The sequence below is a fragment of the Typha latifolia genome, chromosome 4 (assembly GCF_019914945.1).
Source record: "Typha latifolia isolate L0001 chromosome 4, TyphaL0001v2, whole genome shotgun sequence".
Taxonomy (NCBI): Eukaryota; Viridiplantae; Streptophyta; class Magnoliopsida; order Poales; family Typhaceae; genus Typha; species Typha latifolia.
In genome coordinates, this window is record NC_133089.1 from 2,611,395 (window position 1) to 2,625,956 (window position 14,562).

At 37.8% G+C, this 14,562-nt stretch overlaps 3 protein-coding genes across 11 annotated transcripts; 2 read left to right on the top strand and 1 right to left on the bottom strand.

The window, feature by feature from the left end:
- Positions 1-2,306: 2,306 nt before the first annotated feature.
- Positions 2,307-6,839, top strand: LOC140786095 (transcription factor bHLH128-like). 2 transcript variants are annotated; one of them, XM_073134299.1, is made up of 6 exons: positions 2,307-2,776; positions 4,501-4,829; positions 5,199-5,330; positions 5,577-5,642; positions 5,914-5,982; positions 6,524-6,839. In XM_073134299.1, the coding sequence occupies exons 1-6, from the start codon at positions 2,392-2,394 to the stop codon at positions 6,572-6,574; spliced, it is 1,032 nt and encodes a 343-aa protein (XP_072990400.1). In that variant the 5' UTR covers positions 2,307-2,391; the 3' UTR covers positions 6,575-6,839. The 2 variants fall into 2 exon arrangements, with proteins under 2 accessions (XP_072990400.1, XP_072990401.1); XM_073134300.1 differs by lacking the exon at positions 5,199-5,330.
- A 123-nt stretch (positions 6,840-6,962) lies between these two features.
- LOC140786096 (OVARIAN TUMOR DOMAIN-containing deubiquitinating enzyme 4-like) lies at positions 6,963-10,774 on the bottom strand. 7 transcript variants are annotated; one of them, XR_012108552.1, is made up of 7 exons: positions 10,499-10,683; positions 9,186-9,307; positions 8,801-8,841; positions 8,644-8,728; positions 7,949-8,047; positions 7,426-7,600; positions 6,963-7,189 (listed from the first exon to the last, which is right to left on the bottom strand). XR_012108552.1 is itself a non-coding variant. In XM_073134304.1 (6 exons), exons 1-5 carry the CDS (start codon positions 10,554-10,556, stop codon positions 7,441-7,443), a joined length of 450 nt encoding a protein of 149 aa, XP_072990405.1. In that variant the 5' UTR covers positions 10,557-10,774; the 3' UTR covers positions 6,963-7,189; positions 7,426-7,440. The 7 variants fall into 7 exon arrangements, 4 of the variants coding, with proteins under 4 accessions (XP_072990405.1, XP_072990403.1, XP_072990404.1 ...); XR_012108553.1 differs by having other exon boundaries at positions 6,963-7,600; positions 10,529-10,774; XR_012108551.1 differs by having other exon boundaries at positions 6,963-7,600.
- A 1,035-nt stretch (positions 10,775-11,809) lies between these two features.
- On the top strand, positions 11,810-14,226 carry LOC140786097 (uncharacterized). Of its 2 annotated transcripts, none has more exons than XM_073134305.1 (3): positions 11,810-12,026; positions 12,115-12,171; positions 13,142-14,226. In XM_073134305.1, exons 2-3 carry the CDS (start codon positions 12,169-12,171, stop codon positions 13,955-13,957), a joined length of 819 nt encoding a protein of 272 aa, XP_072990406.1. In that variant the 5' UTR covers positions 11,810-12,026; positions 12,115-12,168; the 3' UTR covers positions 13,958-14,226. The 2 variants fall into 2 exon arrangements, with proteins under 2 accessions (XP_072990406.1, XP_072990408.1); XM_073134307.1 differs by having other exon boundaries at positions 11,915-12,026; positions 12,118-12,171.
- Positions 14,227-14,562: the final 336 nt, after the last annotated feature.

Sequence of the window (14,562 nt, forward strand, 5' to 3'; positions counted from 1 at the left end):
GATAATTATACTTGCCAATGACCTGGAAAGAACAAAACTAGTCTATCTTCAAATGGTTGCTTCCAGAAAGCTTCTGTGCCTTTTAACAAGAAAGCTCGTTGAAGCACTCTAAACAATTATTCCATGGTTTAGAGATTCCATACCTCGGATTAAGTTAACAGGGAAGTACATTAATTATTCTCTAAGCAAACTATAATAATATACAATTAATTACATTTACTTAAGGAAAAGTGAGTGTTAAACTAGTTGATGCACGTAGTAGTATTATTATTAGTTGTACATGCGATATGATGAGGACCACGTCGGCCGATCTCTATGTTAATTATAAACTAACCTAATTACCTCGGGGTTTGCTTCTTAAGAAGGGGCCACTAGAGTTAATTGCAAGATCTTAAGTACCCTTTGGACCCTCCTAATCCCTATAGAAAGTAGTACATCCATCCCATCATCCCATGCTATTCCCCAGATTATGTACTACTAATCCCTTAGATTAACCCAAAACCCCAATATTTAAGAATCCTAAACTTTCGAACCCACGTGGCCAACCTTTCTTCCTTTCCACATGGGGATAAGGACAATCTCCAGATCTCCTGCAGCCCAAGTTTTGGGAATCGTCTACAACTGGGGGCACATGTCATAATTGCAGTGGCAGCCGAGTCTGCCCCTTAGATTTTTATTTTTTATTTTTTCCTTTTATTATTACTATATGTAGGAAAGTCAAAGGGATAACTTTTGGGTTTTCCATTCTTTAGGGGTTTACTTTACTTGTGCTGATTGATTGAGAACGTCAAGTGGTAGTAATTGCTTATATTAGAAGACTCCAATTGAGTCTTACAAAAGAAAGAGATTAGGACGGTAGAAATTTAAGTAGGTGAGATCAAAGTTATGGGATGTATGTAATTAATATACCTACCTGCATCAGATGACATTGTTGGGTTGACTTGCATGGGTACGTTTCAACCGAAACCCAATCCCCTATTGCTACAAAATCAAAATATAAGTGTAATGTGTGATGTGGCCGGTGTCTATAAATTCTTAATTTTTTAACTAATCAAAACTATTATTTCTCTATTTAATACGTAATGTAAGCACTCGGGTCTGGTAAAGCTTGTCGACGGGCGTTTCCCCTCTCTACTCATAACCCATAGACCGATAGTTGAGGGAGGCCTATCGTTTTTTTTTTTCCTCCCGAGCTACTCTCTCATCTCTAACTATTTTTTGTGGTGTTTTCTCTTCTTTCTTTTCCCATCCCTCCTCATGATTGGCATTTCTTCTCGTGGAAGCTAGCTTTGTCATTGTCGATCCACCCATCTCTACTATTCTTCGCTAATTTTGCAACTGTTGTGGCGACCCTAGGGTGGGGACGTTGAAGTTGCAAAGGTGGAGCCTTAGTTCTACAACTCGTGCGCTGCCCTGTGGCTCAAGTTATGCTGGCATTGACTACTAGGACTTCCCTCCAACGCAGTGGATCAAACCTAGAATAGTCTCTTGTCGGTCGTCCACCTTCATTTACATCTCGATGCATATCATTTCTCACTCTAATAGTAAATTTCACACTTTTATGTGCGTTGATATATTCATCTCCACATATCTACTGTCTTAATTCGTACCTCCCATATTTCTTCACTGCATGATGATTTCTGTACTTTTTATTATCGCCACCGCCACAAATCAAACAGCAAGAGATTTTTATTTGTTGTTTGTGTGGATTATATTCGTAATATTTGTTGTTTCTTGCAGTTATTCTTTGTTATCATATGTTGTTACTGTCCGTTCTGAATTTTAGTTTTAATTTGTAGCATGTTTATTTATGTTTGCCGACATATTATAGTGTTAAGTATGGTGCAAACTGGAAGGAGCCATATGACAATGACTCACTCAACTGTACATTCTTTAGTATATGACTCTTATTGTGTTTTTCGTATAGTGGTGTCTAAGTTAGCCAAAGAGAGAGATATATATATATATATATATATATATATATATATATATATATATATATATATATATATATATATATATATATATATATATATATTGTTACTGTTGTGTCTATTATTTCTCAGCAGGTTACGAGGCTTATTCTTGGATTGTTGTCCTTTCTTATTTCCTGTGGGTGTGAAGTTTAAGTAATTGGTTGATGCTAATGAATTATCTGTCTACCTGTGAACATTCTTTTAAAAAATTCAAGAAAAATATTTTTGGAATCAATAAGGATATATCCATCGGAGAGGATCACGAGCCCCTCTCTCCCAGGTGGAGCCCATTAGCTCTCTATTTAATACTCAAAGTTTCACTATACTCTTGTTAACAACTTTGCCACATCAAGCCATTGCCCTTCCTCTCTTTCTTCCTCCCCAAAATTAGCATCTCTCGCTCCTCTCTCTACAAATGAACCGGTTGACGCCGGGCGAGGGGAGCAAGGCCGGTTCGATGTTGCCTGGCTTGGCCCGGTACGGCTCGGCGCCCGGCTCGCTCCTCTCGGGAATCGCGACCTCCGTGATCAACGGCGGAGGGGAGTTCCCCGCAGTCGGATCGGATCCGGCCGTGATGAGCCGCTTCTTCTCCGGCGAGACGTCGTGCCTCACCTCCGCCGAGTCGAGCTGCCGCCCCGGGGCCGGGTCCGGGTCCGGCCACAGACCGTACGTCCCCGGGGAGATCCACGTGGCCGCGGGCGGCCTCGGCGGCTCCCAGAGGATGGGGGGCGGCGTGCCGCTCGTGCGGCACAGCAGCTCGCCCCCGGGGTTGCTCGCCCACCTCATGGTGGACCACCACGGTAAGATTACGCGTGGCTACACCTGATTCGGTACTTAATCTCCTTCCTGTTTTAGATATAGGCACCAATTATTTTACTACGACTGCCTACGCTCTAGGGGTGAAAAGGTAAATTAAATTATGCTCACAAATCTATTCAGAGTCGTGTGTCACTGTGTCTAGTTCCCTACCACCTCCGGCTTTAACGTAGGAATTACCTGCAGCTTTTGCCGCCGGGGACGCGTGGCAGATCCTAATTAGCTGTGCAACCTCGCCATTCCCCACCCCCAATGGTGGGGGAGGGGAGGGGGAGGAGAAAGGGACGGAATGACGAAACTGCCCCCCCTTCCCCTCCGCCCCAGTTCCTTATCTTCTCGTAGTCGTAGGGAAATATTTATGCGGGGGTTCGTCCCTAACGCAGAGTCCACTTGGTCCTGGTTCATTGGCTCCGTACATTCTTCCCTGTTTCCAGTTGGTGGGTCCATAAAGTTAAAAACACTGCCGACCATGCGCATTGCACTTAGACGAGACACACCGCCTCACAGTCACAGGACAGGCCAAGCTGAGGGGAGATACCTAAAAAGCAACCTCGATAGTCGATAGCTCATCTTTGTACCCATTGGCAACTCCACTCTGCCTCTTCTTATATTTATATATTTATTTTACTGATGCGCTAAATTCTGACACGTTATTTATCAACGTAGTTTCAAATTACTGTCTTATCCTTCCCACCAAGGATCCCAAGTTGTGGGGGGGAACTTTTTCGGGGGGGCTGGCTTACATTTAATTGAGAGCTCAGCAGGGTAGGGTGGGGCCACTGGTCCATTTAGAAGAGCTTAAAGGATTTATGTCTAGATTCATGTGGTCCAGCATGTTTTTTTTTTTAAATGTCTGTCTGCCACCTTGATTATATGTTGAAACACGTCTGCTGCTATTATTGCACCTAATGTGACGTCGGGGACCAATTACTTTTAAAGCTCTGAAGATCCTGTTTCTCAATTTCACCTTCACGGATGTTACTCACTGTAGAGAAGATTCATGTCTCCAGTTGTGTGAACTGTAGTAATACTTGTTGGTATTTTATGAGGCAGTGTGATTATAGAGGCTTAATCTGGTTTTCAGGATGCAATGGAGTTTGGTGAAGATAAGGATGCATGATTAGGTCTATAGTTAAATCTGCCTAGGCTGAGATTAGCTAGTCAATTGCCTATGCTTGTTTGTTTTGCTGTACCACAAATATCTAGTCATTCCAAGGTTCTTTTTTTATTGCTGTAATCTGTATACATATCTTTTTGTGGGCTTTCAAGTTGGTTGGAGCGATATTATGGCGCTCCTTGCAGAGCATGGACAAGGCAGTCCCTTAAATTCTTTGATTTGAGATCGTTTATACTTTGTATCCTCATCATCTAAGTGGTGATTGCATTAATGCTCCTTACTGATACTTATGTTACTAGAATTCTAGTGTTGCAATATGACCATGTGCCGACACGAAACTTGCAAGACTCCCATCTCTTACTCAAAAGACAACATCAATATCTGATTGCGTTTATGAGATAGCATCAAAATAGTAACAAAGCATATGAATCTAAATAGTAGTTACTCCATCCAGTTTTTTATACTTCACTGCATTCCCACTCACGTCAGAAAATCTTCAAGTCAATTGGTTTTCTGGGCATCCGCGTTTATCTCCATATGGTGAACAATCTGCAGTGCTTCAATTTTCCAACCGGTTTGTGATATGAACAGATCTTTCTGGCACAAGGAGGATTGGAAACTACTTGCAGGCGGGCACTGATGTCACCCATGCAATTGCAAGCAGAAGATTGAGCTCCCAATGGAGCTTCTCAAGAGACTCACTATCTCAGATCTCAGAGATGAGCATCCCAGATGTGGGGGAGAATGGCAATAGCTCCGACGAAGCAGCTGGGCATGTTGGCCAGTCCTACATCTCCAGTGACTTCCCTGTCAGCTCATGGGATGATACGAACTCGGTCATGTTCTCTGCTCCTTTTAGCAAGCGGGCCAGGGATCACAATGGTGAAGTTACTACTACTCTGCATAACATGGACTCCCAGGTAAGCATCATCAATCATTCTTGCTGACAGAAGGAAATTTTGCATTCAGAATTATGTTTCATTCATGGACACATGAAGTAGTAGTTAACTGTTAGCTTAGCAGTCCTTATTTTACCTTTTGTCTAGTAGCATCTATTTTGTTGCAAGTAGGTAATTTTGATTTTGATTATTCTTCATATATGCCAAAACTTTTATCCTAGATATCTACTTTATGAATTAATATTCCCATTTCTGCAATTCTAATTAGTTTTTTTTTTTGTTTCTTTAAAGAATATCCTTCATCCTCTATCCTCCCTCTGTAACCTCATATATCCATATAACCGCTCACAGCCCTTAAGTTTTTATTCATTGTGTTTTGATTGATTCCAGATTGGTCTGCCAAATACATCTCTAGAGATCTCCAATATGGAGAAGTACCTGCAGATGAACCATGATTCAGTCACTTGCAAAGTCCGTGCTAAGCGGGGGTGTGCAACACACCCTCGGAGCATTGCTGAGAGGGTTTGTATCTAGAACTTCTCTCCGTTGAGGATTTCACATGCCACATTATATTATGGAAACCATGGAACAAGAATGATTGTCTGATAGAATCTCTCTGAGTGAAACAGTTGAAGCTTTTCATTTTCATCTTTGTGTTCTATTTGTTGTTTCTTCATACAAGTCATGTCCAGTGCAATTGTTCTGCAAGTAAGTCTGTATTATGTTGCACTGGATTGATGATAAATAGGTTCTTTTTATTACTGCTAGGAGAGAAGAACAAGAATTAGCAAACGGTTGAGAAAGCTCCAGGATCTTGTACCTAACATGGACAAGGTATGTACTATGTGGAAATCCAGTTTATATCTTTTCCTTTTCCAAGTAAAAGTGGGACTGCATCTATAGTACCTGTCTTACCCACGTGTAAAGATCATCACTGAGTATTTAACCACTTTCTATTGCATCAGCTTCCAGAGTTACCAAATGATTTATTTGTTCAGTTAGCAATTTTCTTTTGATTTCGGATAGCTCTAGATTTACCTGTTGTTTTCCAAAAGAACTCAAAGAGGACAATTATTGAACTTTACTATTTTATAATTTTTGGCAGCAAACAAACACATCAGATATGCTGGATTTGGCAGTTCAGCACATCACAGATCTGCAGGCCCAGCTCCAGGTGTGTATCATGCATATTTTAACACTCTTTTCTTGATAGCCAACTGCATACCACTGACGAGAAATGACTCTCAGCTTTAATGTGTAGAAATTTGTTCTAATTAACTTTCGTAAAGAAATATCAGCTAGCTCATGTGGTGCATAAATTTGTTCTCACAATTACTTTATTATGTGAAGAAATTAGAGTTGATATTTTCTCACATCACAATAAGTTTGCCCTGTTTTACATACATTTCAGCTATTCCCATCAGGAGGATATTTGAAAACTTTGGATATAGGAACGATATTATCGCATTTCAATTAGTGTATTTGAACATATTATCTACCTAAGTAGACCATGCATCAACAATTAGTATACAGATAATTTTCCTATTAGATCATGTAATAATTTCTAATCAAGAAAAAAATCGTTGAGAAATATTATAAAAATGCTAGTTTTCCTATGTAAATTGGAACCTGTTTTCCTTACTGCTAACAGTTCATGAATCACATGGCCAAAATGCTACTGATAGACTTTTCTCATATCAATTATACTCATGCAGAATCTAAAAGAAGAGCAAGAAAACTGCATCTGCTCCTGTAAGAAGGTCTGATCTCGAACTACCATCTTCTTAACTGATGTTTTGTCATCATTAATTGATGAAGTTTGGAAAGAACTACATTTTTTTTCCGGGGGATTGCTTGGATACGAGTTATCTGATGTATCATCTGATATCCCCCTGATATTTTTAAGTTTGTCATTGACTCTAGGCAGTTAGTTTGCTCTTTAGATTTGTATCTTTGTTCTTAAGCGTGCCAGACTACTACATTTTCTGAATGAGAATTCACTTTTGAAGTGAGCAAGTGGTTGTGGAAAAATTTTAGCATTTTTTTTTCTTACTCATGTACGATACCTGGCTGAGTTATGAATCCAAAGCTTAGCTACTGCAACTGAATAATTATAATGGCAGGGCCTCAATGTAAGTACATGCTTCAGAAAAATAGTTATGCAACTAGAACTTCTTGAATACTATTAATGATGAGTGAGAAGGATCAAGATTTTAGATAGTCACAGAATGAGGTCCTGAATAGCCAAAATGTAGCATTTGATCTTCGAAATGAAAATGTGATCCAACAACAATAAGTTATGTAGGACTCCTCCATGAGAAGCATTATCTCAAATTGATCACAACCTGCTCCACTGCCAGTTGCTAATCCTTTCATAAAACCTGAAATCAGAAAAACGAAAAACAGAGAGAGAAAATTCTCCATCTTCTAGAAAGTAGAAAGAAAGTTTCTGTTACACTGAGATATATAATCAAGGATACACTACTTATGATTAGAACAGAAACAAAGTTGAGATCCTTATTGCAAAACTAGGGAATATCTGTAATGTTACATGCAATCTTGACACTGCAAAATATGAAAAATCATCCAATGGCATATTCTGAATGACAAAAATTACCATATCTCAAGGGTTTCATTTTGTTCTTCCAAAAGGAACTTGCAGTGCGTCATAGTGCCCAAAGCCATCATATAGCACACATATTGGATCTTCCTTGCCATATTCCTGACCATACTCAGCTATAATTTTATGGGGATCAGATCCCTCAAGATGCATGTAGACTGTGATTGGCATCCTGTATCACCAGATATTTACAGGAAACTTAGGAGAACCTATTTTGTCGGAAAGGTGTTCAGAAGCTTACAGCATGATATACATTGTTGATGCATTACCTAAATATTTTTAATTAATTTGTTATCTTACATGGTATCAAATTCAAAATTTAGGAGGTCTCAAGTTCAGACTTTATGAACTCCTTGTTAGCATTTGTACAATCTGCGAGAGCTGCGCACATCTGTTATATGTTGTCTGTCCTTATGTAGTGTGTAGTAATGGTTGTATTATTAGTCTGTAACCTAGGAGCTTAATCTTTTAGAGAAAGAGGGCGCATTACACAAACTTAATAAAATAAAGAAGTGCCAACCTAAGGACATGAGAGCACATAAGCAATTCTGGCTCTCCTCCCCATATATGAGGCTTTCTTATCTGCTTAATATATGTATCAAAATCTCCATCAAGAAACCTGCATGTAGAGAAAGATCAAGGATTTGAAATGAGTTCAAGAAAGTTCAGTAGACAGGATGATTTAAAGCTTATTTTAGATAGCAATCAAAATGGATTTTCTTAGAGTAATGAGTGATTAAGGCTGCTAAAGTTTTAGCCGTGCTTTTTAGCAGTTAACTAGTGGAAGGATTTCAATAATGTACCATCCATCTATTGTCACATTCTTCTCTCTGAATTTTCCAGTAGAAGATCTACGAGGATCTTAAGGTCATCTTAGAGAAACTTAGGACCTAAAAGAAACTTAATCAACCACAACTCATAATGTTGCACTTGTCTAAAAGCAGAGAGTAAAAATGATGATCTAATACTCACTTCCTCTAAGATGTCTATCTATTTAGGAGAAATACCCAATAAATGTTTTGATTCCTCAAGATCAACTATGACCAAGTGTTTAATTTACTGATTTTGCAGTAAAATGACCTACAATCACTTATCAATATAAGAGAAGTGATCGAGAAACTAGGCCGCCATGTGGGAAATGAACTCCTAATGCCAAAGAAGTAAAAAGATAAGACTAACTTTTTAGGCTAGTGTTAGAAAAGTTCTACGCTGCACCTGTGCATCTTCATTTTCTTTTATTAATATTTTTCCTCCTCTCATTTTCTTGGTCAGAACATGCTGCATTTTCTTCATTCCTGGCCTATATTAGTTCATTAGTAGCTAAAGATATTAGCAAAAGATGCATGAGAATAACACAAAGCAGAGAGCAGACCACTCAGTGTCTCCCCGCCTTCGGATAAATTCATCTGCTACCTGCAAAACCCAATGCTAATCATAAGAAAGAGGCTCATAATCAAGGTAGTTGTTCTAATACTTGACAATATAAACAAGCAATTCGAAGTTTCCAAATGTACTAAGGAATCATGTACATAATATAATGCGCAAGTTAGTGCAAATTGATACTTTCTATTACATGATACAGATTCCTTAGCACTCAGTGACATAGAGCGTCGATACCTACGAAGGATGATAATTTTCCTGAGCAGAGTAAATTGCAATGATGTGATTCACATCGCTCTCAGCATATAGATATAAAGTAGGTCAATGCAACAATGAGAGTCTCATACAAAAAGGGAAAAATAAGGTCAGCTAAGTACTTTGGATCTAAGCTCATCTGCTAGTTCTTTTTGAAGACTCTCACTCGGACATGGTTTCTTTGTTCTTATGCAAGCACCATGGATAACAGATCTGAATAAGCATCTCCCATCTCCTGTTATTCCTGAAATATGAAGAAAATATATGACAGTTGACATTCTGCACAAAAATTGCCAACTCTTGGGTAACATAAATTGTTTATGTTTAATTAATTCTATTTCACAAAGTTCAAATAGTTTTTATTTTCAGAAAAATATATATTCAGGAACAATTCAGTACATGTCATAAAGAACTAAAAATTCTAGGTATCCATGTAGGTGCAGATGCATTGACAATGTTAAAATTCTGCAATCAAAATATGATTTGAAGTTTCATTGAAACTAAGAAGTTTCGCCGAAACGTTTCGCATTTTGGTTCTGTCCCCCCCAAAACTAGCATCCAACTGAAACAACTATAATAATAATCTTTTAAATGTATATTTTAAATTCAAAGCTGAATTTGACTTGAATCCAGCTTGTATCTGATTCAATATTAACCTACCTTACATGTTATTATATTTTGTGTGATGCAATATAAAGGAAGATAAAAAAGACTATTTATCATAAGAAATCTGAAACTGATACAACAAAAGTAGAATCGAAACCTGCTGAAGCTTAAACTCAAATTCAATCCGAATCCAAAACTCCTATAAATTTCAAATATATTTAAAACAAAAGTTGCTTCATCATATTTATAGTCTGATACTATTACAATTGATCCTTTCAAAGCATTCCATAATCTCCAACTTCCAGCAAAAGTAATCCTTCAGAAGCAATCTTTTTTAAGTCATGAGACCTTCGGGTAGAGCACTATCCATTGCTATGATGTCAAACTCCTATAATGGATCAAAGACTTATGGATGGTTTAGTGGATGGCGCACTAGTGTGACCAAGTTGTTGAACAGTGGATCCACTGACTGATGCATTTCTTCATCCATCTCGTCTACATTCAATCAAATCTTATAACCTTGTCACCACAAACCAGACGCCAAAGCAAAATTAATCCCATAAGAAGATCTCTTTATGTCAATAAATCCTTTTATAATATACAGAAATTCTATCAAACATATTCAGAATTCCTTACACACCATCTTGAATACAACCACCGTAGATGGTTACACTTATATGAACTTATGAAATCACAACTAACAACACTATCTCTAAGCAACAAAGCACTTCAGGGGGTTAATGGAAACAAAAAGAAGAAGGAAATTTGGGGGCTCTAAACACCTCACAAAACCTTGGAAGGAAGATTAAAATTGGATGAAACAACATACTAATCGACCGCAGCAGAGGGAGATCGTTACCGAGCGCGCGGCCACAGGAGCGCGACATGGATCACAGAGCGCCAGTCGCGTAGGTGGAGCCGAGAAAAATGAGGTGGAGTAGTGCATCCGATCAAAGTGTCAATTTGGGGGACCAGAGACACAATTCTGACAGGGAGAATAGAAGAGATAAGAGTAGGAGGGGATTGGAAAGGGAATCGAATTGGATGCTTCCTTCTCGTTCTTTCTTTTCCTTTGGCTTTGGGTGGTAACCAATGAAGTCCAACCGATTTGATTCCCCTTTCGCGCCAAGTTTTGGATGTTTTTTAGGCGTGTGGGTCCCAACTGTGGCCCGGAATAAGCCCACCATGGCCCACAAGGCCATTCTAATTACCCGAGAAGTTTTAAATACCGTCAGAAATTTGCAAATAATCATCTATATTTTATATTTATTTCAGAGAAAGAATCTTACGAATATTTTTATGAAAAACACCCTTTCCTTTTATTTTATTTGATGAATATGCTCTCTAAAGTCCTCTTTTATTTTCCTTTCTATCTTTCAATTTATTATTTTAATGATAGTAATTCCCAAATTTTCTCAAAAAGAAAATAATTTTCTTGCAGGGCGGAAAAAAAAAATTGAGAGAAGAGGGGCTTGTAATAAAAGAATATAACATTCTCAGAATATTCTTTGTAAGCTAATCAAAGGTCTTTTTTGCAAATATATATAAGAAAAAGGAGTATAATATGTAGTTATCATATTGTAACTATGCATATAAAATCATTAATCTTGAGAGCTACTTATTTTTAGTATAAGTAGTTTAATTTTAAATAATTCAAATACTTATATATTTATATAAATAATTTTTATTTATTCATGAGCTCGAAGGTTAGATATGAATCGGATAAAAGGCCAACCCTTCCTTAGATACATAACCACCACTCAGACCCTACCAAGTTTTTAATTAATATAGTAAGCTGTCTATTCTAGTTTTCAAGTCATGTGCGTCGTCGAACAATTACTTCGAATCAAAACACTGTAAAGATGTGCTCCAAGCGATGGCATTGCCGAGCCATTAACTATACTATCGAGCCATCAAACGATTTTCTCTGCAATATTATTTATAATTGAAGTTAAATTTATAATTTTCTTGGTCAGAGAAAAGTTACCTACCTACTAACTCTAATAGATTTAATCCTTAAACTCATTTATTTTGTAGAAAAGCTCTTATTCCTAAAAGCCCAATTTGGAGGAAAGTTCCCCTCCTACTCGAGTGCATATAAGGAAGCAATAAACAGAGTCCGACAGGAGCAAACCTACACGCGTCTGTGTCCTGACACGCTTTGCGGAAAGTAACGGCGTTTGGGAGATTAATTTATATCGAAACAAAAACCACCACCTTTTATTCCTCTCCCTCTCCGATTCAACTCGGCACCTGCAAGATGAGACCAAAACTAGGGTTTTGGATGCAACCACCACTCCCACTGCACCTAATGAGGAGCTCACCTTCCATAAAGCCAAATTGATAGAGAAAGCAAGGTAGAGATTTGCTTCTTCTTCTTTTTTTTTTTAATCCATTTAGGTTTGTTTGGTTTTTGTGTTGATGATTGTATCTGTGGTGTCTTAGAAGTCAAGATGGAATAACACTCAGTGTGTGATAGCTGGAGAGGAATCGAAGATTATGGTAAGTTTTTTTTTGGATTTTTCTCAAGAATATTATCTATTAAGTTGAAGTTTTAGTAAAACTAGCACCAGTATTACTAAAAAGATGAACGTCGATCCTTGTAAGAAGAGTCGATCTTCACGTCAAAGGGTTGGAACTCGGTTCCTTAATCGGTAGATATTATGATACTATGTGGAGAGTAGTTAGAATGTGGCATTTGGAGCAGCCAAATATCTAAGAGGAGAGGATCCAACGTTTACTTTGGAGATGAACACAAGATAGTGAACATGGAAAAGAAATAAAAATTATATATATTTTTTCTCCGCTATCTATCTACATGATGCAATTTTTATTTGAGTTATTATGCGCTATTTATATGCTTGTTTCGAGCCCTCTAAAGCCTCTCTGAAACACCACAAACCATTGTCTAACTTCTAAGAGATATAATTGTAATAGCCTAATAGGGTTTCTTATATTTGAAGTTCCATTGAAATCCATCTTATATGAGAGGTTGTCACTAATTCCAGCCAAGAAATGAGGCAATATATTGGGTTTATAGAGGAATTTGTTATTTCATATGGTAAGTAATGTAACATCCTGTTTTCAAAACACAATAGGTCTATCCTGCAAATTTTCGCATCGCCATTTATCCTGTAAGATGTTACTTGGAAAGCTAAATAACCAATATTATAGGTATTGACATCAAATGATAGCCTTGGAACTCTTTTCAGTTATCATACTGCGGTTCATTCCAACACTGGACCGTTATTGTAGCATCAGGGTTTTTTTTTTTTTTTGTGCTGACAAGAGAGTTACTGGATTCACGAGCAGTGTTCTTTTCATTATCCTTAGAATTGTTTTAGCTTCATTTAACCAATTGTTCTTTTATTGTTGTTACAGTTAATGTAAGCTCCATACTGATGTCTGTAACTCCTAATGAAGTTCCTATCCTACTACCTATTTGTTTTATAACCTTTTGCAACATGAACAGGGTTCTACTGAAACATCTGCAGAAAATCATAGGCCACATCTACTGCTCAGCTATGGAACTTGCATATTGACCATAGCCCACAAGGTCTATCGGAGAGTGGAGGAGATGAATGACCTTATAGGCTTACTAGCAAAAAGAGTTTCCTCCATGACAAGTCCCATCTTTCACCCATTGCAACTCCACTGGCTATTAATCCTCTCATTCCTGGATAAACAAATCTTTGCCATTGAAGATATAACCATGTCAATATTTCCGCCATCTACATACATATTCAGAAAGGTTGATGAGCTAGCTCTCCTCGCGGACTCTCTTCCTAAAGTCTTTGACGATACCATGGATGGTCTTCTAATTCTGCTCCACCAAGTACCTCTGTTTGACTGGGCTGCAGGAGTATTAGGTGCAATGCTGAAGAAATGTATAAACTTGATGCCAGATTGGAATCCTAGCAGTGTGAGGAGCATCACTGTCGATGTCAAGTGCGAAGGTGAGGAAAGGCAGGCAGTTGAAAAGCTTAAATTGGCAGAGAAAATGCATTACAGAGATAGGGATGACGGTAAACAGAAGAAGAAGACAGGGAAGGAATTAAGGGAGATTGAGAGGAGGTGTAAGGAGATAATTATGGAGTCCTTAGAGTGCATGGAAGTGGTGGAGAATCTGAAGCAGAGAAGTGGCGGTGACAGAGAAAGAAGAAGAAAAGGAGGCGAACAAAGGGAGGTCAGTTGCCTGCTTGATGAAAGAAAGAGTGGTAAGAGGGAAGAGGTGAAGGATCCTATATTAGAATTGTTTGATGAAGGGTGGCATCTGAAGCCCTTCTGAAAAGAGAAATGGCACTAGTTGAGTTGTTTATACAAACCAATAAACTTTCTTGTTTTATATGTTGTACATACTAGTGTTGTGATCTTTTTACCTAGACTTATACAGAGTTGAGAGTTTTGTGTGATGATGAACTAACAGAAGTTTTTATTGTAATGCTTTGTTATATTCGTTCTTGTTGTTGGTTTTGTTTTCCAAGAGAATATAGTTGTTGTTTTGGTGAATGTTTTTATAATGATATCCATCTTCTTGGCAGAAGCAGTGGTTTTGAACTCTTGCCTTGGAGTGAAGAATCATTCTGATACTGTACAAATAGATGTTATTTGAACTATTTGAGATTGCAATAAGAATAATATATATATATTTGAGTTATTTTACCCTGGCAAGGAACTTCCAGGGCTCCTAATAAGGTGATGGATTAATAATAATATAAATAAATAAAAGGAATTAAAAGTTAAAGAAATTAAAATTTAATGATTAAATGTTGGGTAATCGGTCTATTAGCTTTCTAACAAACTATTAAGATGGTGTGATTACAAAAGGATGACACATTTGACATTTCTCGTCTCTTGTTAAGTTAATCTGGAAGGTAAATTAACTTTTATTTG

Excerpts from the sequence above, each read along its gene's own strand:
- LOC140786095 (XM_073134299.1), top strand. The coding sequence starts at position 2,392 with ATGAACCGGTTGACGCCGGGCGAGGGGAGCAAGGCCGGTTCGATGTTG. Across the intron at positions 5,331-5,576 it reads CTCGGAGCATTGCTGAGAGG|GAGAGAAGAACAAGAATTAG; the intron begins GTTTGTATCTAG and ends TATTACTGCTAG. Across the intron at positions 5,983-6,523 it reads ATCTGCAGGCCCAGCTCCAG|AATCTAAAAGAAGAGCAAGA; the intron begins GTGTGTATCATG and ends ATACTCATGCAG.
- LOC140786096 (XM_073134301.1), bottom strand. The coding sequence starts at position 10,556 with ATGTCGCGCTCCTGTGGCCGCGCGCTCGGTAACGATCTCCCTCTGCTG. Across the intron at positions 8,842-9,185 it reads CAGATGAGCTTAGATCCAAA|GTAGCAGATGAATTTATCCG; the intron begins GTACTTAGCTGA and ends TGGGTTTTGCAG. Across the intron at positions 7,601-7,948 it reads ATGTGCTCTCATGTCCTTAG|GATGCCAATCACAGTCTACA; the intron begins GTTGGCACTTCT and ends CTGGTGATACAG.